Source organism: Manis pentadactyla, chromosome 5 (assembly GCF_030020395.1).
Source record: "Manis pentadactyla isolate mManPen7 chromosome 5, mManPen7.hap1, whole genome shotgun sequence".
NCBI lineage: Eukaryota > Metazoa > Chordata > Mammalia > Pholidota > Manidae > Manis > Manis pentadactyla.
The window spans coordinates 167,759,585-167,787,151 of record NC_080023.1 but is presented as its reverse complement, the minus strand read 5'-3'; the positions used below and the strand labels follow the sequence as shown (position 1 = coordinate 167,787,151).

Here is a 27,567-nt window from a genome sequence, read left to right as displayed (position 1 = left end):
CCTGACCTCTATTAAGTGTGACCCCAGGCCCTGCAGCTGTGTGGGGTGTGGCTGCGGGCTCATTTACCAGAGCACTCTCAGTCTGCAGGGCACTCACTTTCTAAAAGGAAAGCAAGTGTCTGCACATGCAGAAACTCACCCCTGGCTCTTCTCTGCTTGTCCTGGGGCCAATGCTTTCACTGCTCTCCCTCTGAACATCCTAACCACCCTTTCAATTCAATTTCAAAAGAATTTTGCAAGTGTTTTCTGTGTCTCTAATGAACTGCCCCCAAACACCTGAAGGACTGATAGCTGTGACATCCTCTTTTACACTGACTGGGTTTGGGGCATTTCTTTTCACTTGCAAAACACCTACAAAATGCAGGGCATCAGTTCTGCTTTATTTCCAGCTCCTTATGGCAGAGAAATGGGACTTTTGCTGATTGTTTATACAGCAAGACTATCTTACAACGTAAGCTGTGAAATGTAAGCCCCTGGGGGGAATAATGAGATTGAACTTGATGTTATTAGAGGCACATTTCCCATGAAAAACGGCTCCAAGATTTTAGTCTCCATGTTGCTGCCGCAGGTGGACAGTTCTGGCTGTCCTGATGGGAGAGACCTGGACCTGCGTGCTCGGCCCCACTTCCTAGCTCCCCAGCCATGCCAGAGGACTAACCCAAGCATTGATGGTGCAGAAACACAGAGCAAGGCTGCAAACTTGCTGGACTTCTCAGAGAGGGGAAACCAGGCTGCACTTGGCTTGTGTACTTTGTTAGCACTGGACTGGTACTTTCTATGAGACAGTTGCCTAGGTTGCTTCTTGCTGATACGGAAATTCATGGACTGGGCTCCTAGACAGCAGCTCTGAGTGCTCCCTGGAGCAGCTTCAGGGCTGAGGTGGACATCCACAGTGGAACCCTTGGTCCTGCCTGCTTCCCCCGCCCCAACCCCACTCCCAGAGTGATAGGAATCCCAGAGTAAAAACTCACACCTTACTCCCCTGTATATCCCTAATCTATAAAGACAACTTTTTATTATGGCCATTAAAAGGACTTAGAAATTAGTTGAAGATGGTCTTAAAAGGACAGAATGTGTGTGCGTGTGGAGGGCAGTTAACGAAACAGAGCTATTCCCTCCAAAACTTGAATGAAATCAATCATTTCAATCAGCAACTCTCTGACTAGATATCTTCAGACACAATTTCAATTCATTTCAGAGACACAAATTAATTCAGAATAGACTCTACAACTGAAATCATCAGCAAAAAAAACAGAATAAAGGAAAACCACACCCAGGTATTAATGTGGAGAAAACTTTCCCCAGTCTGAAAAGTAGTCACATGGGTGTTACAGTATGAAAGATTTACCTGTCTGTCATGTTGAGTTTAGAGATTACATCAGCCTGTAAAATAAAAGACATAAACACACAGACAGACAAAAAAACCCCTGGAGAATAGCCAAGAAGATTAAATGTCCATTAGTGCTTTATTATAAACTAATAAGGACATTAATCTTCAGTCCCCAAACCACTTGAAAAATAAAGAAAACTCCTAAGTTTTAGTTTAAGCATGCATTTGATCATCATTTACCAAACGTATGGAAAAGAATGTTACATTTTCAAGCCAATTAACTAGAGTTTTCATTTCTAAACTTTATTTCCATTTGATACTAGAAGCTGAGCAATGAAGAAGGTTGCACGACAGATTTATTCTGGTGCCACCCAGGAAGCACAAAGGTGAATATCAGGTGGGATGGACATGAGCCTATATCTGTCAGAGGAAGTGAATACATGTGACACACGTAAGAGAAATATGCCAGTCACGCAGATGCCTGTGTCTCAAACTGAGTTTACTGAACAGGGGCAGGTAACTTTCCGCCACTGACCATAAGGAAAAGAACTGTGACATGCATAGACGTGCATAATGTAAAACTACAGCTATTACCTTTCCAGGTAGGTTTGGTTTAAATTAATACAAATTAATTTGAACTCAAGTGCAGAATACTCAATTGATGATACTGGGAATAGTTTTAACAATGGTGGAAAATCAGAGTATACAGTCTATATAGGTGGGCAGCTCAGAACTGAGTGAACACATTCAGAATCACCTTTACTTTTTAAAATGCAAATTTTTACATTTACAAATTTTACAAAAAACACCGCTTAATCCTGATTCAGTCCATCTGAAACCATAATTGATACTGTTACAAATTTGAAGATCTGGATGGCATGTATTCTACTTTATCTTTAGGTATTCTGACCTAAGACAAAATTGGTTTGCAAATAAGGTCAAAATGCTTTTGGGGATTATGGAAAAAGATTCACTCAGTTCCAGACACCAAAGCTCTTCGAGGACACTTAAAAACAATTTTAGCATCCCTTTACTGTGCCCTCTATGAGGCTGGATTCCCTTCCAGGAGAGCATTTACCTTGAATGTGAAAACCAGGTCTCATGAGTTGCCCCTACCCCACCTTCCTGCACTAGCTCTAAGAATGTAAGGTTTTGCAAAGTTTTCCCAAGATGTTTTTCTTACCTGACCAAGAAAATAAATTCCTCCACCTACTACAAAAGCGGAAATTGCTGTGCCAAACACTGCAAATAGGGTGATGGAACCAATGTTTTGGAAGAAGTTACCCTGTTTGAAAGAGCAGAAATGAGGGAAATGATTAGAAAAGCTATCTGGTTAGGGAAGGCATGGCCCCACACACCTGGCCCTCCTCCCATGCCTGATTCTCTGTCAAGGGCACCATCACCCACCTCACTTGGCAAGCTGGAAGCCTGGGAGTCCTCCCTCACTCCCACATCTAATGCAGAGCCCAGTCCCTTAAAATAACTCCAGGCAAACACGATGATTGTTTTTTCTAAACAAAAGGCTTTCATCTGAGTCTTTCTTTGCAAAAAGGTACTTTATTTTGTTAATATATTTTAAAAAGTTATAAACTAAGTCATGGTCTGTTTATAGGGATCTAATTCTGACATAATTTATGTAGTTGGTTAGTATCAATCTGGATACTGAAAATTTACCCAAATTCAAGTTACCACACAAGAACATCCCTTTGCTATATAAAGCAAATTTATGTTTCTCTCTGACATAATTAATGTCCTACTCTACTTTAATAATTTAAAGAACCAACAGCTGTCTACCTAATCCATATCAACTGATACTGAAATTTTTATTCCAAGTCCAAACTTACATCAGCAATTATAGTAAGATTAAAATAAAACATTCAAAGTTGACTTCCTAGTTTCTTCGGAGTCTAGAAGTCTCTGAATTCACAATTCCAACTCACATTAGTCCCTTGCATATAAATTGTCACATTTTTTGCTGGAAAGCCATCTTCAGAGGAATGTTTTTCTAAGAAATTATTTTTCTCAAATTTTGAACAAGTTTATTTCCCCTCCCTCCAAAAAAATTAGAAAATAAAAACTTTACATGCTTTAATATAATAAAGTAACATGTTTTTAAGTCAAAAGCAAATCAATTTCTTCAGCATTGTTCTGAAATATTTTGATAATATGCTTATAGTTCTTTTAAGAGTTTTTTGCAAAAATGAGAGCATAAAAGACATTGACCTTTAATTTCTTCTTGCTTATTTTCTTTTCAACAATTATCTGCTCTCAGTAATGGTTTGTAAGACTTGGGAAAGTTTTTGTTTTTTACATTCAACTTCCTTTCCACGTTTTCTTTGGATAGATGCACAATCAAATGACAAATTAAAAAAAGTCTGAACTGAACATATTAGAATATTTTTGCTTTAGTACTGAGGTAGAATTTGTATTAAATCTTTACCAAAACTCTCCTGACAAATTTAACTCTCAAGTTAATAAGTTATTATTAGTAATAATAATGGTCCTATTAATAGATAATATTAACAAGAAGCACTACCAATTAATGTGGTGGGCGGTGCTTTATATACATTCTTTCATTGAGTGTAAATCTCAAAGCAACCTGGGGGGTAGGTTTTGGGTTTTCTTGTTTTTGTTCTTAATTTCTGTTCTACTCAAAAGGCACCCATAGGGGGTGGTACATGATCAGACCTAGGTCTCTCCAGCACTGAAGTCCAGGCTCTTTCCTATCTCCAAGGAAAGGCCAAGCCTTAGTCCTTCCAACCTTCACAATTCTTATCATTTAAAGTAACTGCTGTATCGCTAATATTTTCAGCTGACTCTCCTGTTTATTTTAAAACTTAAAAATATTTATACTTAAAGAAAACTCATAGACAAGGAAAAAGCCCATGCTCACACACGAACTGGCTTAAAAGTGAGTGGTGCCCCCTCAGGCAGGAGTCCCACTGGAAGTTGGAGGACAGAGACCAGAATGCCAGCACAAAGCAGAGAACTGGCAGGGGCCAGGGATGCTGCATTCCAGGTCCGGGGAGAATGGTCCGGCAATTGTGGGACTATGTGGACAGGTCAGAAGGAGCTGGAAGGCTAGTGGGGGATGGGGCTCTAGTCTGGTAAAGAGAAGCTGAGCCAGGGAGAGGGTGGGAAGAAATGAAGACTAGGGAGGAAGGGGCGTATCAGTTGGGAGTTGTGGCCCAGGGCAGGGCACGGAGACAGGAGATACTGAAGGAGGGATGGGTCCAAGGAGGAAGAGAGGTCCCCCTTGGCTAGCCGAGAGAATCAAAATGCCTGGGGGCACATGTCCCAGTGGTCCCAGGACAAAGTCTGTCCTCTTAAACTCTGTGCCAATCTATGACCAAAAAGAGGCGTTACTGTATTGTCCATCCACCGCTTAAAAGTACTTCGGCCACTCTTTCTAAGCAAAGCAGCAGTATGAAAAACACTAGTTTAATAAGCCACATTGCTTGAAACCATTAAAGCTGCCCTTGACAATTTTTGCTCCTCAACGTAAGTCAGGCAGTACAGTCCAGCTTCTCCCATGCACCCTCAGGAAGTGTGTTCACCCAGAGCCACCACTGCTAAATTAACACCCAAGCTTTCAAGGAACCTGCCTTCCAAACATGGGAAGCCTTCCAGACAAAAGGCCCTAATGTGTGCCCGAATCTTACCTTGTGTAATGAATATCCTGACTCAAATATAATAGGTGGAAGCAAGAGGAGGAAAAACATATTTGGACGAAACATTTCTTCTTCCTGTAAATGTAAAATGAGTGTTTTCAGAAGCATGAACTTTGGGTAATTAAGTAATGGACCCATTGTCCAACCTGTTTTTTTTACAGCCTAACCCCCAGTGGAAATGTACAATGTTAAATGACCACCCAATAATAAAACTAAGGAGAGACAAAATAACCACCACAAAAACAAAACCAAAATCCAAAAAAAAAAAAAAGACCTGCAATTTTAAAATGTAGGACAAGTGATTTTTTAAAAGGTGACCAGCAAAGGAATAGAATGAACTGCTTCCAAACATGAAGTAGCAGGCTTTTCATTATTTACTAAGGAAAGAAAATTAATTTTAACATAGAAAACATTTCATTTCAAATAGGATACTTTCAAAAACAAGTCCACAGTTGGAATCCTCTAGGAAAAAGTAATGGTAAGCCCTAAAGCAATCTGCTAGGAGGAAGAGTAAGGCCTAGACATGCTCAACACAGCCCTGCCTTTTCTTTGCCTGTCACAGACAACTGTGCTGTTTTCCTCTATCTGACTGTGATGAAATAGTCCCCACTGATGCCCTTGTGACTTGGGACATGGCTACAAAGTGAGCTCCCTGCTATGCTTTCAGACTCAAATATTTATGAAAGGTATTTCTAGAATATGGCCATCTTTGAGGGGGGATAAATAATAATTTCATTTTAGGCTGAAGGAATTTATAACCACTAAACTGGCATTACAGGATATGTTAGAGGGACTTCTGTACATGGAAATACTCTTATGCCTAAATAGTTTTCACCAGTGAAAATAAATGCACAGTAAAGGTAGTAGGCCAATTACTTACCAAGCAAGTATGAAGTTTTAAAACAAAAGTAGTAAAACCAACTATACACAAAATCAGTCAAGGGACACACAAAAAATGCAGATTATGACATCTAATACATAAAGAGTGCAGGAGAAAGAAGAATAAAAAAGAAGTACTTTTAGACTGTGTTTGAAAAAGAGCAATCATCAACTTCATATAGACTGTTACATGGTTAGCAAGCTATCAATGAACCTTATGGTAACCAGTAACCTAAAGCCTATAATAGATACACAAAAAATTAAGAAAGAGAAATCAAATCATAACACTAAAGAAAACCATCAAGTAACAAGGGAGGAAGAAAGGAACACAGAGGAACTACAAAAACAACCAGAAAACAATAAAATGGCAGTAAGTACACACCTATCATAATTACACAAGAGACTCATTTCAGACCCAAAGACATATGCAGATTGAAAGTGAAGGAATGGAAAAAATATTTCATGCAAATAATAGGGAGAAAAAAGCAGGAGTAGCAGTACTTATATCAGACAAAATAGATTTCAAAACAAAGAAAATAAAAAGAGATAAATAAAGACATTACATAATGATAAAAGGATCAGTCCAACAAGGTAATATAACCATTATAAATATCTATGCACCCAACACAGGAGCACCTAAATATGTAAAACAAATTCTAACATAATTAAAGGGGGAAATAGACTGAAACTCATTCATATTATAAGACTTTAATACACCATTTACATCAACAGATGGATCAACCAGACAGAAAATAAATAAGGAAACAGACGCACTGAACACATTAGATCAGATGCACTAACAGATTTCGACAGAACATTCCACCCAAAAGCGGCAGGATACACATTTTTCTCAAGGGTACATGGAATATTCTCCAGAACAGATCACATATAACAGTCCACAACAAGAGCCACAGTAAATTTTAAAAAGATTGAAATAGTATCAAGCAACTTCTCAGACCACAATGGTATAACACTAGAAATAAATTACACAAAAACAAAAAAGTCAACAAAAACGTGGAGGCTAAACAACACGCTTCTAAATAATCAATGGATCAATGAACAAATCAAAACAAATCAAGCAATACATGGAGACAAATGAAAAAAAAATACAACAGTCCAAAATTTGTGGGATGCTGCAAAAGCAGTTCTAAGAGGGAAGTACATAGCAATACAGGCTTACCTCAAGAAACAAGAACATCCCAAATAAACAGTCTAAGCTCACAATTTAAAAAAATTAGAAAAAAAAGAACAAATGAAAACCAAAGTTACTGAAGGACATTATAAAGATCAGAGCAGAAGTAAAATAGAGAATAATAAAACAATAGAAAAAAACAACAAAACCAGGAGCTGGTTCTTTGAGAAAATAAACAAAATAAGCAAACCCCTAGCCAGACTCATCAGGATAAAAAGAGAGTACATAAATAAAATCAGAAACAAACAAGGAATAGTCACAACAGATACCAGAGAAATATAAAGAATTATTAGAGAATTCTAAGAAAAATTATATCCCAATAAATTGGACAACCTAGAAAAAACAGACAAATTCCCAGAAACATAAAACCTCCCAAGACTGACCCGGGAAAAAACAGAAAATCTGAACAGACCAATTACCAGTAATGAAATTGAGTTGGTTATCAAAAAACTCCCAACAAACAAAATCCAGAAACAGATGGCTTCACAGCTGAATCCTACCAAACATTTAAAGAAGAGCAAATATCCATCCTTGAAATATTCCAAAAAGTAGAAGGGAATAATCCCAAACTCATTCTATGAGGTCAGCATCACTCTAATACCAAAAAGCAGACAAAGATATTACAAAAAAGAAAATTTTAGACCATATTCCTCATGAATGCAGATGCAAAAATCCTCAACAAAATATCAGCAAACCAAATTCAAATATATATCAAAAGGATCATTCATCATGACCAAGTGGGATTTATTCCATGGATGCAAGGATGGTATAAGATAAGTAAATCAATCAACATAATTAATAAAACATTAATTAACATTAACAAAAAGGATAAAAATCACACAATCATCTCAATAGATACTGAAAAAGCATTTGAAAAAATTCAACATCCACTCACAATAAAATATTTCAACAAAATGGGTATAGAGGGTACATATCTCAACCATAATAAAGGTCAATATGACAAACCAGAGCCAACATCATACTCAAGGGCAAAAAGACGAAAGCTTTTCCTCTAAGATCAGGAACAAGTCAAGGATGCCCACTCTTACCACTTTTATTCAACATAGTACAGGAGTTCCTAGACACAGCAATCAGACAACACAAAGAGATAAAAGGCATCTAAATTGGTAAGGAAGAAAAACTGTCACTATTTGCAGATGACATATTATATATGGAAAACCCTAAAGACTCCATCAAAAAACTACAGGAACTATAATAACTGGATTCATCAAGGCTACAGGAATCTGTTGTGTTCCTATATACTAACAATGAAATAGCAGAAAGAGAAATCAGGAACACATTTCCATTTACAATTGCATCAAAAAGAATAAAATACCTAAGAACAAACCTAACCAAGGAGGTGAAAGAGCTATACCCTGAAAACTACAAGAAACTCACGAGAGAAATTAAAGAAGCCACAAATAAATGGAAATCTAGTCCATGCTCATGGATAGGAAGAATATTGTCAAAATGGCCATCCTGCCCAAAGCAATTTAGATTCAATACAACCCCTATCAAAATACCAATAGCATTTTCCAATGAACTAAAGCAAATAATCCTAAAATGCATATGGAACCACAAAAGACCCTGAATAACTAAAGCAAGTCTGAGAAAGAAGAATAAAGCTGGGGATATTACACTCCCTGACATCAAGCTATACTACAAAGCTACAGTAATCAAAACAATTTGGTACTGGCACAAGAACAAAACAGACCCATAGATCAATGGAACAAAATAGAGAGCCCAGATATAAACCCACGCATATATGGTCAATTAATATATGATAAAGGAGTCATGAATATAAAACAGGACAAAGATAGTCTCTTCAATGACTATTGTTGGGAGAACTGGACAGCTACATTCAAGAGAATGAAATTGGATTACTTCTAATTCCACACACAAAAGTAAACTTGAAATGGATCAAAGACCTAAATGTAAGACATAAAAACCATAAAACTCTTAGAAGAAAACAGGCAAAAATCTCTTGAACATAATAAGCATGAGAAATTTTTTTCCTGGACACATCTCCTCGGGGCAAGGGAAACAAAAAATGAACAAGAGGGACTACATCAAACTAAAAAGCGGTACAGCAAAGGACACTATCAGCAGAACAAAAAGGCAACCTATAATATGGGTGAATATATTCATAAACAATTTATCCAATAAGGGGTTAATATCCAAAATATAAAAATAGCTCATATGCCTCAACACCAAAAAAACAAATAACCTGATTAAAAAAATGGGTGGAGGAACTGGACAGACATTTTTCCAAAGAAGAAATGCAGACGGCCAACAGGCACATGAAGAAAAGATGCTCTCATTGCTGATCATCAGGGAAATGCAAATCAAAACAACAATGAGATATCACCTCACATGAGTCAAAATGGCTACTTTCCAAAAGACAAGAAATAAGTGCTGGAGAGGATGTGGAGAAAAGGGAACCTTCTATACTGTTGGTGGGAGTGTAAATTGGTGCAGCCACTGCGGAAAACAGAAAACTAAAAATAGAAATACCATACAACCTTTTATTGAACCATATTGAACTTATTTCAGCAGCCATGATATGGAAGCAACCAAAGTGTCAATCACAATATAGGAATGTCACAAAGAAGGCAGTACAGCATGGAGACGACAAGTAATGACTCTATAGCATCTTATTATGCTGATGGACAGTGCCTGAAATAAGGTGGGGGGAGGACTTGATAACAGGGGGGGAATGTTGAAACCACAATACCTTAATTTAAAAAAAAAAGAAATACCATACAACCCAGTATTTACCCGAAGAAAACAAAATCACTGATTTGAGAAGATATATGTATCCCTATGTTTATTGCCACATTATTTCAGCAGCCATGATATGAAAGCAACCAAAGTGTCCATCAGTAGATGAATGGATAAAGATGTGGTACATATACACAATGGAATATTATTCAGCCATAAAAAATGGAATTCCTGACATCTGTGACAACATGGATGGATCTAGAGGACATTATGCTCAGTGAAATAAGCCAGGTGGAGAAAGACAAATAGCATATGTTTTCACTTATTTGTAGAATCTAAAAACAAAACAAACAAAACAAAAGTAGCAGTAGATTCACAGACTGAGAAGTGACTGACTGAGAAGTGACTGGCGGTTACCATGAGGGAACAGTTGGGGTGGGTAGGTGGGGGGGGTGAGAGAGATAGAAGGGCACAAAATTTTTTATCATAATATAAGTTGGTGATGGTGATGGTAGGACAGCATGGAGAATACAGCCAATGATTCTGTAACATCTTCCTATGTTGACAGATATTAACTGCACTAGTGGGGATTTAATAATGTGGGTAACTGCTGAATCACTGTGTTGTATACTTGAAACCAATACAAGATGGCATATCAGTGATATTTCAATTTAAAAAAAGAAAAACAATAATTTCATTTTCTATGTTAATACATCTCTCTAATTTTGGTGCTACTGGGTGTAAAGTTTCTCTCCAATGTGCTGATCTCACTTTTTGACAGAGAACAGGCTTCACCTCAGAGGTTTCAGCGGGCATCAGTCCTACACTGTTTTTATCCTCTTGATTTATAACAACAATTTTGGTTTCCCACTTCACGTATTATTAGGTTGCTCCTTTAAAACAAATACATATAGTATACCAAAATTCTAATACCTCTCTCTAAAAGTACATATTGGTCCTCAAATCCAAAATGACTACATATAATATACACTCTATTTAATACTGTGAAAATCAGGCCCTTTTTCATATGAAATTTCCATGCCACAATCTTGACAGCCTGATTTCTTGTCAAAATCCCTATTCAAAAGAATGACTAATGTATTCTTACAAATGTACATCTGTTACCATAAAGACTAAAATAACATTCAAAAAGGCTTGAAATAGAAACAGATGAGGACTTCTGAAAATGCCTTATTAAGTCTGAAAATAACTGCTCATGACTCAGACTGGCACCATGTGAAAGGAAATGGGCCAATCTGTGCTTTGTGGGGAACTTGTTCTCAGGATCTGTGCAGTGGGCCACTGTGTAGATTCTTTTGGAGTTTCAGAAACGTAAACCCCCTGGAAAAAAGGGACAGCCCACCTGCAGTGGGCTGCAGAGTGTCCTCTGGCCCCAATTCACATCTACCTGGAACCTCAGAATGTTGCCTTATTTGGAAACAGGGTCTTTGCAGCTTCAACTAAAGGGAGAATGAGACCACACTGGGTTAGGGTGGGCTCTAACAAGAGAGTCCTTATAAGAGACAAAAGGACAAATGGACACAGAGAAGGCAGCCGTGTGAAGACAGACTGAGGCAGAGATATGAGTTACACTGCCTCAGCCAAGGAACGTCTGGGGCCTCCAGAAGCTGGAAGAGGCAGCGAAGGATTCTCCCCTAGACCCTGGATCCATTTCCAACACCTTGATTTCAGATTTCTGGTCCCTAGAACTATGAGAGAATAAATCTCTATTGTTTTAAGCCACCCCGTCTGTGGTAATTTGTTACAGCGGCCACAGGAAGTGCATATACCACCTTATAGTGAATAGTGTTACAGAAAAGTCCTGGGTTCCTTTTGGCAACATCTCCCCCAAAATGGTCTGAGGTGATTTTAGGTGGTACTTGAACAGTGTCCATCAAATACCACCGACCCCACAGACTGATAAACTCAGCCCCTTCTGATTCCTTTTCAATCCCAACTAAGACACCTCAGTTTAGTCCTATTGGGTGTAAAGCCTCTCTCCAACGTACTGATCTTGCCTTTTGACAGAACAGATTTGACCTCAGAGGCTTCATCAGGCATCTGTCCTACTTTGCTTTTATCCTATCTATTTATAAAAACAATATTAGTTTCCCACTTCACACAGTATTAGGCTGCTCCCTTTAAAATAAATGCATATACTGTACTGAAGTTCACAGCTGCATTATTCAAAATAGCCAAAAAGTGGAAAAACCCAAAGGTCCATCAACAGATAAATGGATAAACAAAGTGTGTATATACCTGCAATGGGATATTATTCAGCTATATAAAGAAGGAAACTCTGATACATGCTACAATGTGGATGAACCTTAAAAACATCATGCTAGGTGAAATAAGCCAGACACCAAAACACAAATGTAGGAGAGTCCACTTATATGAAGTACCTGGAATAGGTAAATTTCACAAAGACAGGAAGTAGAATAGCTACTAAAAAAAACAGAAATATAGGAAGTGGGGAAGAGGGAATGGGAAGTTCTTTAATGTGCAGTTCCTGTCTGGGATGATGAAAGTTCTGGAAATGGATAGTGGTGATGATTATGCAAAATAGTGAATGTATTTAATGCTGAATTGTACACTTAAAAGTAGCTAAAGTGATAATTGATTATGTATATTTTACCACAATAAAAGCCTTTTAAAAAAGCTTTTACAAAAAAATACATATACATAAAAAAGCAACTTGATTTAAAGAATAACCATATGGCAATACAAGTAGAAGGTATGCCCAGCAGGACAGTTTAGAAACAGAACTACATGGAAAGAAAACACCGAGCTCCTTCATTATTCTTCCTATCTCCCATGCCTTCCTGCGGCACCCAAGGTCCAAACAGGTGTCCCGCTTACGGCTTTGGCTTTCCACAAACACCTGTTACTCCAGGAAGCCTGCCCCAACTATCCCAGCCTAGAACCTTGCCAGATTCTGAGGTTAAGCTCTGTATGGCTCTTCAGGCAGTTAACTGCATCCATAACCCACCTTTGGTTCACTTGTCTGTACTATTAAGCATATTATTATTATTTATTGAAAAGTAACATCCATTGAAAAATAAAGTGAAGAATATGATGCATATAAAACCAATAGTGCAAGATAACTTCCCCTCCCCCTACTCCCACAACTCAAGGGCAGGGGTCCCAGCTCACAGCCTTCCCAGGGCTGCTCAGCATTACCCAAGGAAGCCGCTGCTGCTCACTGCCTCAGATCTCTGCTGGGTGGAATGTGTCTGTGGTGTTAACAGAGTGTCTGCCTCTTCAAGAGAAGCTAGAAGTTCAGATTTTTATGTGAAATTTTCAGAATTTTACATAGATCAGTCATTTTCAAATAAAACTAAAAATGTTTGATTGTTTTTAAATCAAACAAAATGTGTTAGCGGGTAGTGTCTACACATCAGGCTATATCCAGTCTAGGAGTAGAGAAAGGGTTGCAGACTGTGCCCCCTGCCCTAGAATGAGCCACTGTGAGGGCGGTCTAATTCAGCCAGTTGCAGGAAGGTGGAGATACCATTCACAGTGCGCTCCAGTGGGGCCTGCCCAGCCCCTTCCTCAGATGAGGGAAGTTCTAGAGTATTAGGAGCTTAATACACATCTGAGACTTCATTTAATACATACAATGTCTTCTGAGTATTATTTATAACTGATTCAGGTTGTGTTTAGGTCAGACTATGAAGTGTGCTTTGCAAATTTTATACTCTACAGTTTCACAGGTAAGTTAATCCCAGCACCTAGGAGCTGCACCAACATAGGAGGGCCTCAGGAGACAGATTTTAACCATCTAATTCTTTAATATTTTGCAATGGACCTTACTTCCCTCCAAAAAATCAATTTTATTATACACTTGTCAATCTCTCTACTGAATATGGATTCTCAAGTTGAAGTTGAAATTTGGATTTTGATTAGTTCTCATGCCACAAGATGATGCTCCCACTCTAATGACCATTGTGTAAAAACAAGGGTGGGAAACCCACAAACTGAGGACAGCATGGTTTGGCGCAGAAAATACAGAATCCGTAAGGCCAGAGCGTCTGTACACAAGACTCAACTCAGTCACTTTCTAACTCTGTGATGCTGGATATGTTCCAACCTCTTTGAAGTCACTTGCTTCATCTATAGAAACAAGGTGAGGACTGTGCGTGGTCAATCTAATTTGCGTGGTTGTCAAGAGGACAACAGGAGCTACAGCATGTAAAGCAGTCTGTAAGCCTGTAAGCTCTACAGTGCGGGACAAGTATGTTTTTTTATGTCCAGCTGTCAGAATGGAAGTGGGAGCAATAAACAGTTTAATGTTTAATGCTAATTAGCTTTTCCCCATTATACAGCAGGTTAGTCTAAGATTATAAAAATGCAAATGAATAACCAACATTAACATTGAGAGCTCCCATGTTAACCTGAAATAGTGTGAGATTTATGCTGTTTCAAAAAACACAAATAGAAAGATATCAACCCCAATCATAACAGATTGTTAAAAAATTAATGGGATGATATAAACTTCACTGATACGCAAAGTAACTGTAAGAAAGCCACCATAATCACTGGTGTTATTAAAACTAAAGAACAACCAATAAAAATTATAATTATGCTAAAAAAAGAACAGCTGGACTCCAAGAAGGGCCTAGTGGTTATCAAGGGGGAGGGGCAGGGAAGGGTGGGTGGGGAGCGAGGGAGAAGGGGATTGTGGGGTATCATCATTGGTGCACATGGTGTGAGTGGGGTCACGGGGAAGACAGTGTAGCTCAGAGAAGACAAATAGGGACTACACTGACGGACAGTGACTGCAATGGGGTTTGGAGGGGACTCAATAATAAGGGTGAATGTAATAACCACATTGTTTTTCTTGTGAAACCTTCATAAGAGTGTATATCAATGATAGCTTAATAATAATTTTTAAAAAAACAGTTGGGCAAACCTACCTTCCAATTTGCCAGTTTTTTAAACTCTATAATTTTTATAACTGCTCCCATGAGAATACCTAGAAGAGAAAATGTATAGTTTAACATAAATTTAAGATAAGAGAAAGATTACTTGGGTTTATTATCCTAGAAAAACTGATTATTATAATGTCTCTGTATAGCTTTTATGGATTTCTGCAAATTTTATGAAAATATAAGAATGCAAATTAAGAGTGAAGCTTCATGACCTACATGAGCCTCACTTGCATCTCAGGCAAACATACTATATAATGAAGTCTACAAAAATCTGGGGGGAAGATAAAGCTTTACAAAACAAGACCCAGGGACCATCTGTCTGGCTCAGAAGATTTAACACCTGCCATTTTCGTTACATCCACTCATTTTCAATGTGAAATGGCAGGAAGCTTACGAGTTAAGTTTGCATTGTACTGCTTATTCCTACCATTTTCAAAAAAGAATCCAGGATCACTTTTTCAGACTCAGATGGCAGCTCTATGTATTTGGTCAGAGAAAAAATCCCACTGCTGAAAATAACTGAGAGTAAAAACTCTGTGAAATTCCTGGAACAAAACAGGCCATCTAAGTTCAGGCATGTTTCCATAAAGTTGACAGGCTCATTACTCTCTCGGGAGGAACCAAAAATAATTCTCAAAGAAGCATCATGGGTACAATTTATGATTGCTCTGTTACTCATCAGATAAATGATTCTCAACCCTGTTGGCCCATCAGAACCATTACGGGAGCTTTGTATAAAATAAAGACACCTGAGCAAAACTCCAGAGCTACTTAATCACAACCTCTGGTTGGGGGTGACACACAGCAAGCCTGCAGACCACTGGCACCGACGCTTAAGGACAAAGACTTCCCTTTCCCCTGCAGAGGAAGGAGCCTGTCCCCATCAACAACAACAGCAAGCTGAAGAAATGCACCTTACTGGGTGGTGCGAGGAGACACCACCAAAATATAGAGGCTTATTAGGAAAGGGAGCTGTATTAGTACTACTTCCTGTGGGGGGTGAGGGGGTTGAGGTGAAGAGAGGAGGCAAGTCATTTTAACTGTATACACCTCTGTACCATTTGAATCGTTAGGTATTATTAAATATAAAATAGTAAAATTACTTTGAAAAAGAGACCAAGACAAAATAAATCTGAACTATAAAGGGAGTCAATGACCATATCTTCAGAACAAAAGTTGTACATTTACTAGCCAGGTGACGTGAAAGCAGATTCTAACCCCTCTCCTGCTAGCATTCCCCAATTGTTTCTTTTTTCTTATGAAATTGCATGTATATTTCAAGGAGTTTTATATAATTTTTTGTTAACCAAGTAGTTCATGAATACTTTGTCAAATGTTATAAGTAAGGCAAAAGTCCCTTTTGATGAGATCCCATCCCTCACTCCTATCTTAGTTCTCTCTGCCTGCCCCAAGGTAACCAATCTTGACAAGTATGGGGACTATTCTACCAGATCCTTTTCTATCGCTGTAGTTATTTATATTTAACCCTACACTATGGGGGGGGGATGTATGTACACACGTGGTACACCTGTGTGTATTTATATAAACGTATGATACTGTAATGTCTAATTGCACTACATGCTATTTTGCTCAGTGTTGTCTTGGAGATCAAGTCAGGGATTATTATATAGAGATCTGCCTCATTCCTTTTAACAGCTCTGCAGTGTAGCCTAAAAACATCACAGATTGCAGATTGAAGAGATGATTCTCCAAAAAAGATATACAAATGGCCAATAAGCACATGAAAAGACTTTTGGGAAATGGGAATCAAAACCACAGTGAGAGACTTCTTCACACCCACTAGGATGGTTATGACAAAAAGTACAGTAAACAAGTGTTAGCAAGGATAGAAACTGGGACCCCTACACATTGCTGGTGGGAATGTAAAATGGTGCAGTCGCTATGGGAAAACACTTGGTGATTCCTCAGAGTGAAAGGGAGGGAGCTACCATGTGACCCAGCAAGGCTACCCCAGAGGACTGAGAACATGTTCACATAGAAGCTTGTACATACTTGTCTGCTGACAGCATTAGTCATGGTAGTCCAAAGGTGGAAACACCTGAAATGTCCATCAATTGATGAATGGATAAACAAAATGTGTATCTACAGAATGGAATATTATCTGGCAATAAAAAAGAATGAAGCACTGATACATGCTGCAACTTGGATGAATCCTGAAAATATGCTGAATGAAAGCAACCAGACACAAGAGACATATTATGACCCATCGTATGAAATGGCCAGAATAGGCAAATCTAGAGAGATGGAAATAGTTGCTTAGGAATGGGGAGGTTGGAGGTTGGAGGGTGACAGCTGAAAGGTATGGGTTTCTTTCTGGGTTGATGAAAATGTTCTAAAATCAATTGTTGTGATGGCTGCACAACCCTGTGAACATACTAAAAACCACTAAATTGTACTTTTAAAATGGGTAACTTGTATGGAATGTGAATTATATCTCAATAAAACTGTTATTTTTAAAAAAGGCTATAGATCTTACTACACTGGTGGACAGTGACTACAATGGGGTATGGGTGGGGACTTGGTAATATGGGTAAATGTAGTGACCACATTGTTTTTCATGTGAAACATTCATAAGAGTGTATCAATAATATCTTAATAAAAAAAAAAAGGCCATAGATTGTAAGATTCCATTTATGTGAAACATCTAGAAGAGGCAAATCTACAGAGACAGGAATTAGGTTAGTGGTTTCCAGGGGAAGGGGGAAGAGGGAATGGGAAGCGACTGCTAATGAGTAGAGGGTTTCTTTTTGATGGTGATGAAAACATTCTGTAATTAGGCAGTGATGATGGTTGTACAATCCTGTGAATACAAGCACAGAATATTTCACTTTAAAAATTGTAAAGTTTTTATGGTATATGAATTATATTTTAATTTTTTTAAAGTCACAATTTTTTAACTATTCTCCCACTGATGGCTTTCTTCACCTGTTTGCTATTAACATGGGTTCTGCGATAAACATGCTGGTACATGCCTCTTTGTGTAAGAGGGTTTCCCTACGGCAGATTGGGAGACACCGAATGGCATGAGCATTTTAAATCTCTGACAATGCTGCCAAATTAGCCTCCCAAATGGATGTACCAAATTATACCACTGCACCAGAGCAACCCCACATCCTCACCAACCCTGGATAATCATCACACTTTAACATTTCTGCCAATATGATGGGCAAGAAATTGTACTTTAACCTTTCAATGTGCATTTGCAGTTAATCTGCATTTAGTAATCACTTCTGATTACTAGGGAGGTTGAAACTCTTTAGATTTTTAAAGCTAGTGTTTTTCTGCTTTTACAAAACCTTAACTATCTTTTTCCCTTGTAAATGTACACCAAACTTTAATACCATGATTAATGCTCATATGTAGCACTTACATTTGAAAACCATTATTCATAATTATTATATCTATTGATTATAATCACAAGTATTCCATTGCCTCAGTTCGTTTCTGTATTATTTATAAGGCACTAGAAAGCTTTGTAAAACACAATGTGATATTACTACTACTATTACTACTATGATTACTTAAGTAATCCTTTTGTGATGTCCTAGAACTAAACTGTGAAACAGTATTAAATTGGCAAACTACTCCTCCATCTTTTGAGATTAAGGTTCAAAGTTAGGTCAAATCAATCTACTGATTTGATTGGTCTACAATCTCTGAGAAGGAAAAATTAATTTCTACCACACAACTAGCCACCAGATGGAAATAATGCCCTGCATACAAATTTGCGTATTTCGTTCAGTAAAAAGAATTTGAGCATGCATCCTCAAGTTACAAATTTTTACTTATTATTACAAAAAGGTGGCACTGTTAATATATTTTAAGATATACAAAAAAATAGAGATAAGAAAAGAGTGAAATTAAAGATAAACAGAAACACAAAGTTCTAACCTCTTTTACCCCTGATGGATCTTCATGCACATACCTCATTATGGATACTACCGGATTAATTCAAAACATTGGGAGTAATGAATAATTTATTTGTTGAACACCCCCCCACAGCCCCAAGATTTGTCACTTTAAATTACTGCTGATTCAAGAGAACGCTGGAGGTGGAAGGCTCACAGTTTAAGTAGCCTGTCTGACAACTCAGGGCTAGCAAGTAGCACTAGACTGCGGGCTCCCAGGGGCATCCCACTGCCTCACATGCTGATGACACAGGGAGGCTGCAGTCCTTCTGCACTGCTGCTAGGAACTGCTGCCACACAGCGCCCTCCCAGAGTGCACTGCTGGTCTAGCATTATCACCCTGAGGTATGAGTGTTCCTGATAATGAACTTCCAGGAAAAATGCTTAACATGTACTGCTACCAATAATCAGTTTCAAAACAGTATGTAGAATATGATCCTAATTCTCTTTAATAAAGATATATAGATGCATACACATATTTGCGCCAAGTTAAACCCTCCCCCATCCCACACAAACTGTGTGCCAGGTACTGTGCGAATGTATCAAATATGTATTATTTTAGCTCATTCTCACAATTACCTTACAAGGTAATAAACAATAATAATATATGATTGTAACTCTGATAGCAGAAGCTAATAAATATTGATTACTTAACAGGTGGGCATCATACTCGGTAATTTCTATGCATTACTCTGTTTAACATCGCAATCCTATGGAAGGTTTTTTTACAGATAAGGAAACCAAGGCTAAGGATTTAGCATCATTTACTAGTAAATAGTAGATCCAGAATTGTTCTAAAAGTGAATTATTTTATTTTTGGTTGTGTAACATGCATATGGTACAAAATTAAAAAGGCACAGAAGAGTATGCAGTGGAACCTTAAGTCTTCCTTCCATCCCTTTTTCCTTCCTCCTTCCCAGAGGCCACCAGTGGTACCAGTCTTATAAACTACTTTTCTTCTGAGGTTTTCTATATATTTAAAATCATATATGTACATATGCTTGTACATTAATTTTTAAAACAATTGGTAGTATAGTATTCACATTCTTCTTTTTTTACTTAGCACTCTACCTTGGAAACCATTCCACATCAGTCCATTAAGAGCTTCCCCACACTTTCAGTTTTCCCCACACTTTTGGTTTTGCTTATGGTGCAGTTTACACCCCTGCAGTAATGGGTTATCCAGCAGTACGGGCGTTCGGGCATTTCCCAGGCTTTTGCTATCACTGCCATTCCTGTTTGAGTAAATACATCATTCCACACGTGAGGGTAGCCATAAGAGACTCTCCTGAAAGAGGGATTTCTGGGTCAAGCACACAGGCATCTTTCATTCTGTGAATATGCGCCCAGCAGCCTCCTGGAGTAGATGCTGTGAGGCCTGCCCAGTCCCCCAACAGCATCCATCTGTGGGAGCTGCTGAAAGTGTTGGCTGCTAAGAGCTCACAGCTGTCCCCTTCTCCAAAAGACTGCCCTTAGCTGGCCAGGGGCACCTCATCATGGAAGTTGTGCCCACTCTACCCCAGCTCTTAGCTGGGTATGGTACGGGGTACAGGAGACCAGCCCCCTTGCTTAAAAGGAGGGACAAACTGAGTAGAGTTCTTGCCCCAGAGCCCTCCTGCTGAGGTCAAGCTAGGCTGACCTGATATCACACCCCATCTTTGTCTCCTTCTCTTTCCAGGGTCTGGTTTGTGCCCTTCCTTACAGATTTATTCCAAGAGCACACCTCAATAAGTTAATTACATGTCCCCAAGCCCAGCCTCAGATTGCTTTTAGGGAGCCAACTTAAGACAACTAGATCTGGAAGTGGAGTGTTTGCAGGAAGCAAACTTACAGGACAGGGTTCTACAGTTGGACCACTCAGCAGCTGGTGGGCAGTGAGGACCCCAGCACTGGCTGGGAAGTGCGGACAGTCCCTCCTGGGGCAGTGGCACCACTGCAAAGACTCTCACTTGTGGTGGGTGGACTGGGTCGGGACATGGCAGGGAGGCAGTGGCTCATGCAGTGTCTCTGGTATTGGACAGGTTTGGAGGAAATAGAAAGAGCGAGGGAATTGTGTGGAATTGTTGCTGAAAGCCACTGACACTTTAAAAAGAGAAAATGACGGGCTCAGAAAATCACCAACTTAAAGCAAGGTGCGAGAGTCAGAGGGCCTCTAGCGGCAGCACTTAGATCCTCGTCTCCCGCAGCTGGAGGGCCTCTAAAGCTGAAGATGAGCATGGGACTTACCTGCAAGAGTGGTGGCTCTTCAGAGAAAGCTGAACCTAGGAAGGCACGTCTCCTGAGCCTTCTCCCATCAGGGCCCGGATGAGGAAGACATGGGACTCTGGGACATGGGATAGGGTATCTGGAGGAGATGCATGAGCACCTTCGACCTTCAGTCTCTTGTGGAACCTTTGGGCCTACAGAAGTGGGCCCCACCTCCCTGTTGGAATATAGAGCTTCCCAGGCTTTTTAAGACTACATAGAAGTCCCAAATGAGGAAAGTGTCTTATGCTAACCCCTACTTTCTGTCATAATACAGTCCTGAAGGACCTAGATCATATGGACATTTCACAGGACAGCCCTCTGGTCCACTGCACTGATTACATGCTAATCTGCTATCACCAGAAGGAAGCAGATGTCTTGGTAAGACACATATGTTTCAGAGGATAAAAAGTTTCAGGGCCCTGCCCATCTGTGAAGTTTTTAGGGGTCAAGTGCTCTGGATCATGCCAGAACATTCCCTCCAGTAAAGGACGAGATTTGCACCTTCTACCACCTACCACTGAGAAAGAATCACAAAGGCCTGGAGGGCCTCTTCCAGGTTTTGGAAGCCATATATTCCACACCTGAAAAAAAATACTTCAACCCATTTACTGGGTTTGTGGCAGGCTGACAGTTTAGACTGAGGCCAAGAAAAAAAGGCCATGGCAGCAGGTTCAGCTGCAGTTCCTGCTGCTGTCTCTGCCCCACCACCTGGCAACCCCCATGGGACTGGATGTATCTGGTGGGAAGGGATGGTGTGTGACATCTCTGGCAAGTCCCAACAAGAGCGTTGCTCAGCATAGTTCCTTAGGGTTCTGGAACAAAGTGAAGCCATTTGCAGCAGAGAACTATACACCATTCAAAAAACGTGTGGGGAAATAAACCCAAACAGCTCCCACATGCTACTGGGCCCTGGAAGAGACAGCATCAGAGCATGTGACATCAGGTGCCTATGTGGCCACACTGTCCTTCATGAGCTGGGTTGCCATACCTTCCAAGTCATAAGGTCAGGGGGCCCAGCAGCAATTTGCTTTAAATGAAGGTGTTACATTACAGATCAGACTTGTGCAGGTCAAGAGGGCCCAAGTATGTGACACACCCAGGTGGCTCAACCTCCATGTCCTCTACAGCAGTTATATCAACACCTCTCCCTCAGCTCCTACATATGGCCTAATTAGGAGTGCTTTATCACCAGCTGATGGAGCAGGAAAAATCCGAGTCTGGTTCATGGATGACTCAGCTAGCCTCTGACCTTGGCCACTTGCGTGTACATGCAATGTAAGTACGACCACAGTCACGATGGCCGGGACAGAAGCCATGCAGGGGTCTGACAACATGACTCCTTCTCACCAAGGCTGCTCTGGCTACTGCCACTGCTGAATGAGTAACCGGACAGCCACAGAGACCAACACTAATCACCTGACACAGTTCCATCCCCTACGAAGACCAGCCAGCTACATGATGGCAACTAGACTATGTCAAACCCCTTCTATCCTGCAAAGTGTGGCAATTCATTCTGACTGACATTAACACATACATTTTTTGTCTAGCATCCCTATCCAAAGGCCCCCGGATGTCTGATCCATTAAAGTGGGATACTGCATAATCAAGAGACTCGCTTTAGCAGTGGACATGTGACCATGGTCTTAAACCAACCACCACACCACCCAGAAGTTGCCAACCAGCTACCATGGTAAGAAGCTCTTAAATATGGAGCTGAAGCACAAGCTTGGAAGTGACATCCTGTGAGGAATGGAGCTCTCCTCCAGGATACTGTCTACTCCTTAAACCAATGGCCGTTATAAGGAGTATGGCCCCAGCAGGGAAGCATGGCTACAGCACACAGTGGGTACAAGTAGGAGTGGCCCCATTCAGCACCTATTGCAAAGACTCACTTGAGAGCTGGGGTTCCTACCTGGGGAACTTCTGCTTCCTTAGTCTGATACTTTAAGCTTGGTGGGTCAGAAGGTCCTGGCTTCCAGGAGGGAACATTTCCACCAAGGTTCACACAGTAAGTTACAATGGCTGCTGTCCAGTCACTTTGGGCTCTTTTTTGCTGGTAGACCAGCAAGCCTAGAAAGAGCCTACCACGCTGGCAGGGATGAGTGGCCCTGTCATCATGATGAGTCAGGTCTGCAGCTATGTACTGGGGCAAAAAGGAATATAATTATTTATGTAGCACTTTTTAACGATGAATGTCTTTTCCGAAATACTTTATTGTTAGCACATTTTGTCAGCTCTAAATTATAGAAGTTAGAATGTGATTTTGAAAATCCAGTCCTTGATTCTGCTACCTAATCTAAAGTGAAGATACTTCAATTAGACCTGCAGTAAGATGGGAGACAACACCTCAGCGTTGTCTGTTTTCTAGAGGAAGCCTGGGTCTGTGTTTTGGTGTTAAAGCGGCTTACTTTTTCAAAGGAATGTTATTCTTTTCTCATCTTCAGAGCAGACCATTTATGTGGTGAAAGAGGAAACATATATGAATCAGCCCAAATAGAGCAAGCTTCAGAATACAATTATTTAACAGCCTTTCTTCTTTTAGAATTTAGACTACACCTCACCATTATGGCACCTGTGGAAGACCTGAGTCTAACATACAACTTAAAGGTGATAAAATGCCGATGACCATAAAACAAGGAAAGTCAGAGCAGGAAATTATTACACACAGAGCATACAATTAGCTAATGGCAGCAAAACAGCAACAAGACATTCCAAGAATAAATGTCACCTCTGATCCATGTTTCTAGAAACATGAAGGCTAAAAGTCTGTGCTAGCACTCTAGAATGTGACAGCCTGAAAAATCCTTAGCCAAATGTGATCATTTTGTCAATTTGACAACCAATTTTAGCCTCTGCCTCTAAGACAGCTACTCTTCTACCAATAAACGAGTGCCTGTTTCTTCTCTAATAAAAATCAAAGCATCTTGGGAGATTCAGGGAGAGTTACCCGTAAGACATTTTAGGCTGTGTCAGCATTAGTTAGACTCTACTAGTCTACAAAGCAATGAAAGCTTTTACAGTTAGAATTCTCCCTGCAAGTGTTCTTTTAAAAAATTTGTTTTTTAGAACTTAAGTGCAATTAGAATATAATTGCTGTATCTGCTTTTTCCAGAATCACCTTCAGTCGATAACTCAGGAAATGAGCAATTTTTTTCATCACCTTCCACACAAAACCCCTATCAATTAAAAGAGCACTACTTAAAAAAAAAAAATCCTTGAGTCAAAACAAGGAATCAATATAAGCACAAACATACTTAAGGAGGTTATGACTCAAATCCAATCACAAGTTCAAACATGGTTTTTCTATCAGCAGTATTCAGGCTAAAACTTGGCATTTGAAAGTCAAATTTCCAGCCCTTACTTAACCCCATTCTGGCCTTTCCTCCCTCTAACATAAAGTATGATTATGAGTAAGAAAACCTCCTTTTTTTGCTATATACCACACAGGATAGTGGGCAGTATAATTATTTCATTTTATTCCTTATAAATTTCAGCCCAAAATATATATAAACAGTGAATCAGCACAAGATGGCCAATAAAAAAACAAACATGTGAACTTAAATATATGGAAAGAAGAGTAAAAAGGAAAGAACACAAAAAAATGACATCAACTCAAACCAAGTCATCTTATTGATACGTTCATGTTTATGCTTGGTTTGGAGGAGAATGAAGCATGATAAAAACAGCTGAAGTTGTCAATGAAAAGGATTTTTCTTTTTCTGTATTTAACTGTGCAAAAGAATTAATTTTTTTTAAAAAAGGCTCAAACTACAAGATGCCCTAAGTACAGAAAGTATCTGAAAGCTCTGAACAAGAGCCAAGGAAATACCTTTAGAACTTAATGTTGATACTATGTTTTCATAAAGAATGAAAAAAGTCTGGAGATTCATTTGAAAAAGACAATAAAATAGAAGGGGGAAAATATGCTTTTAAAATGCAGATAGTTCTTCCCTATACCAACAATTTCTTAGAAACTCTAAATGTTTAAAACACAAAAGGCCAATAATGCCTCTAAAGGACTGCAGACTAAAAAGTAACTTCTGGCCAGGAGAGGCAGGCTGGGAGAGTGTATCCCTGAGAGAATGAAAACCTCATTTTCGCTGGCAGTTTCATCTAGATTCTTTTTTGGCACAAAAGTTAGAAATTCTTGAAATAGTGGGTATCTCAATATGTTGTTGCACTTTGCTCCAGTAGGAGAAAAAAGTTTTCCTTTAATGGACATAGCTTTATGAAATACAGAACTATTTTGATAGGTTTGTTGGTATTTCTAAATTCTAACCAAATGTCCTCTAATATAATAAAAAATCTTTTCTGGACCCCAGTACTCCCCCTGGAAGTGTTCTTAGTGTTCCAATCACCTGAGTTAGCAAATAGTATTGAAAGGGAGACTTACTTTCCATCACCCCTCCAAGACCTGGCTATACAGGCTGTAGTTAATTTCTGCAACATCAGTGAAGACACAAACCTTATGGAAGGAGAGCCCTGGCAGACCCCAGCACCATTCCATTCCATCCCAGTTCTGGGGTGGCCATGTGGCCAGAGTTCAGCCTACAACATCTGGTGGAAACAGGGAGAAGAGGAGGCCATCTCTCCCGCTGTGACTGCTACAGTAAAGATAGAAAGCCTGAGTCTGTAAAGGCCTGCCTGAGAGTTAAGTTGGAACAAAGGGAAGTGCTGTTGAGAAAGAGAGAAAAACTGAGTCTAGGAGACGTGTTCCAGCTAAGTCTGAAGCTAGCACCACTGGTAGTATTCTCAGTTCCATGTGCAATTCCACCCTCATCAATTTTTCTTTGAATCAATTTGAATTGATTTTTGTTCCCTGAATGGAAAGCTTCTTGTATCAGTTACATGTTTTTAGCTGCAAGTAAAAGAATGCTTGACTAAAAATGTCGTAACAATAGATGTTTATTACCTCGTATAAAAAGCAACTCTGAGATCAGTAGCTCCAGAGCTATCAATTCAACAGCACAACAATGCAGTCAAGAATCTGGGCTTCCCATCTGTTCCCTTGGCAATCCTTGGCATTCTCACTTTTGCCTGTGACTGACAGTGGGCCAGGAATCACAGCCTCATATAACAGCACCAACGGAAGGGGACGTTTCTCTTTTTATCAAAGAGGAAAAATTTTTCAAAAACATACCACCCTAAAAAAACAAAACAAACATACCACCCTCGCACACCTTTCCTTGGTCTCCCTGAACTGCGTGAGGCCTTGTGCCTCTACCTCTTTCAACCAATCCTTGGCAAAGATGGTCATGATGGTGAAGACCAACAGTGACTTGGAGGGGCCCATTGTTCTTGAGTGCATTGGGGCAAGACACCTGATCAAAATTAGGGTTCTATTTTCAACAACGAAGGGAGATATGGCTCTTGGGCAGGCAACCAACAATGTGTGCTCCAAGTCCTAATATAAGAACTGGTGTTCACTGGCCTGCAGTTACCCGAACATTCAAAGACAGCGAAGAACTTGACAATCCAAGCCAAATTTTAAGAACCATTATTTTAATTTCCATGTGCACAACATTTAAGTATATACCAACTGCATTTCTTATTCTTAAGAAACTATGAAAACCGACCATAAAATTGTAAATTCCTTGGAGTGTTTTTTTAAGTCTTTACTGAATACTCCAGAATAGTAGGTATTAGCTATGTAGGTTATTTTCAAAGTGCCTAATAGCAGGAAAGGAATGTTACTGAATGATCCTGTCATCTTAGGGCTCTATGGTTATCTTGTTAGCTAAGGCAGTTAGAATCCTCCAGATGTGCTGCTAAAGAGCCTGAAGGAACTCTGAATAAAACTGGTTTCCAACTCTTTAGTGAAGATCAGTACTATCCAGTGGTGCCTCCTCCTTAAAACATGGCATTACCAGGAGGTTAGGAGGATTCCATGAGGTCGCAATGTAAAAGCTCAGAGGCCAGAACCTGGCACTTAGTTCTGTGAAGCCCACAGAAAACAGAGAAGGGGCTGAACCAGACCAATAGGAACACAAGTAGTGATGGGCTAGGGAGAATGAATAGTGTCTGAAAGTTCATTTCCAAAGCTAACCTGAACCATCACTGTTTTGTGAATTACTAAATAATCCTAAACAAGACCTAGAAGGCCAAGAAAATTCACTTATAAAGCATCAGTGGTGACAAGGAAAAATTAAGTATCATCAGTAGACAAGTGGAAACTAGTAAAAGTAACTACTACAAACTGATACAAGCTTTAGTTAATCTTAGTAAAACCTTATTAAGTATGTATGCCTTAAGCATCTCCACCCACATTTTAATCTTGATTTTAATACCTACTAAAAAGGTCCCTGCTTCTTCCTTCACTAACCACTTTAATTAACTTGCATATTAGCTCATGCATGTTATTATACCAGTTCATTCCCTCGAAATACAGGCTAATTATCTTAACAGTTAATTGCCACAGGGAACAAGAGAAATAAATGTAAGTGAGGTAGAATGGCATGCTCTCTGCAGACTTTAGATCTGGCTCTGACATCAAAGGGTGACATTTCTCCTTCTTACACTATAAAGTGAGAGTCCTTTCTGGCTGAAAAATCCAATGACTATTTGAATCAAGTGTCAATTACTTGCCTTAGCTGAGTTGGATCCTCTTTGAGTCACCTTGTCCTCATTTGTAAAATGGAAAATGGGACTCTAACACCCTCATGGCAGG

At 39.5% G+C, this 27,567-nt stretch overlaps 1 protein-coding gene across 10 annotated transcripts in view; it reads right to left on the bottom strand.

Moving 5' to 3' along the window:
• SLC9A8 (solute carrier family 9 member A8) overlaps nucleotides 1-27,567 on the bottom strand; it is a 77,099-nt gene that overhangs the window by 41,727 nt on the left and 7,805 nt on the right. For all 10 annotated transcript variants that reach the window (XR_008998005.1, XR_008998007.1, XR_008998009.1 and 7 more), the window contains 4 exons: nucleotides 14,710-14,768; nucleotides 4,993-5,076; nucleotides 2,514-2,615; nucleotides 1,349-1,383 (listed from right to left, as the gene is read on the bottom strand). Coding sequence is in view for 3 of the 10 variants with exons in the window: in XM_036902009.2 (XP_036757904.2) it covers nucleotides 1,349-1,383; nucleotides 2,514-2,615; nucleotides 4,993-5,076; nucleotides 14,710-14,768 (280 nt within the window). In the remaining 7 variants the exon portion in view is untranslated. The remainder of the gene's footprint in view (nucleotides 1-1,348; nucleotides 1,384-2,513; nucleotides 2,616-4,992; nucleotides 5,077-14,709; nucleotides 14,769-27,567) is intronic.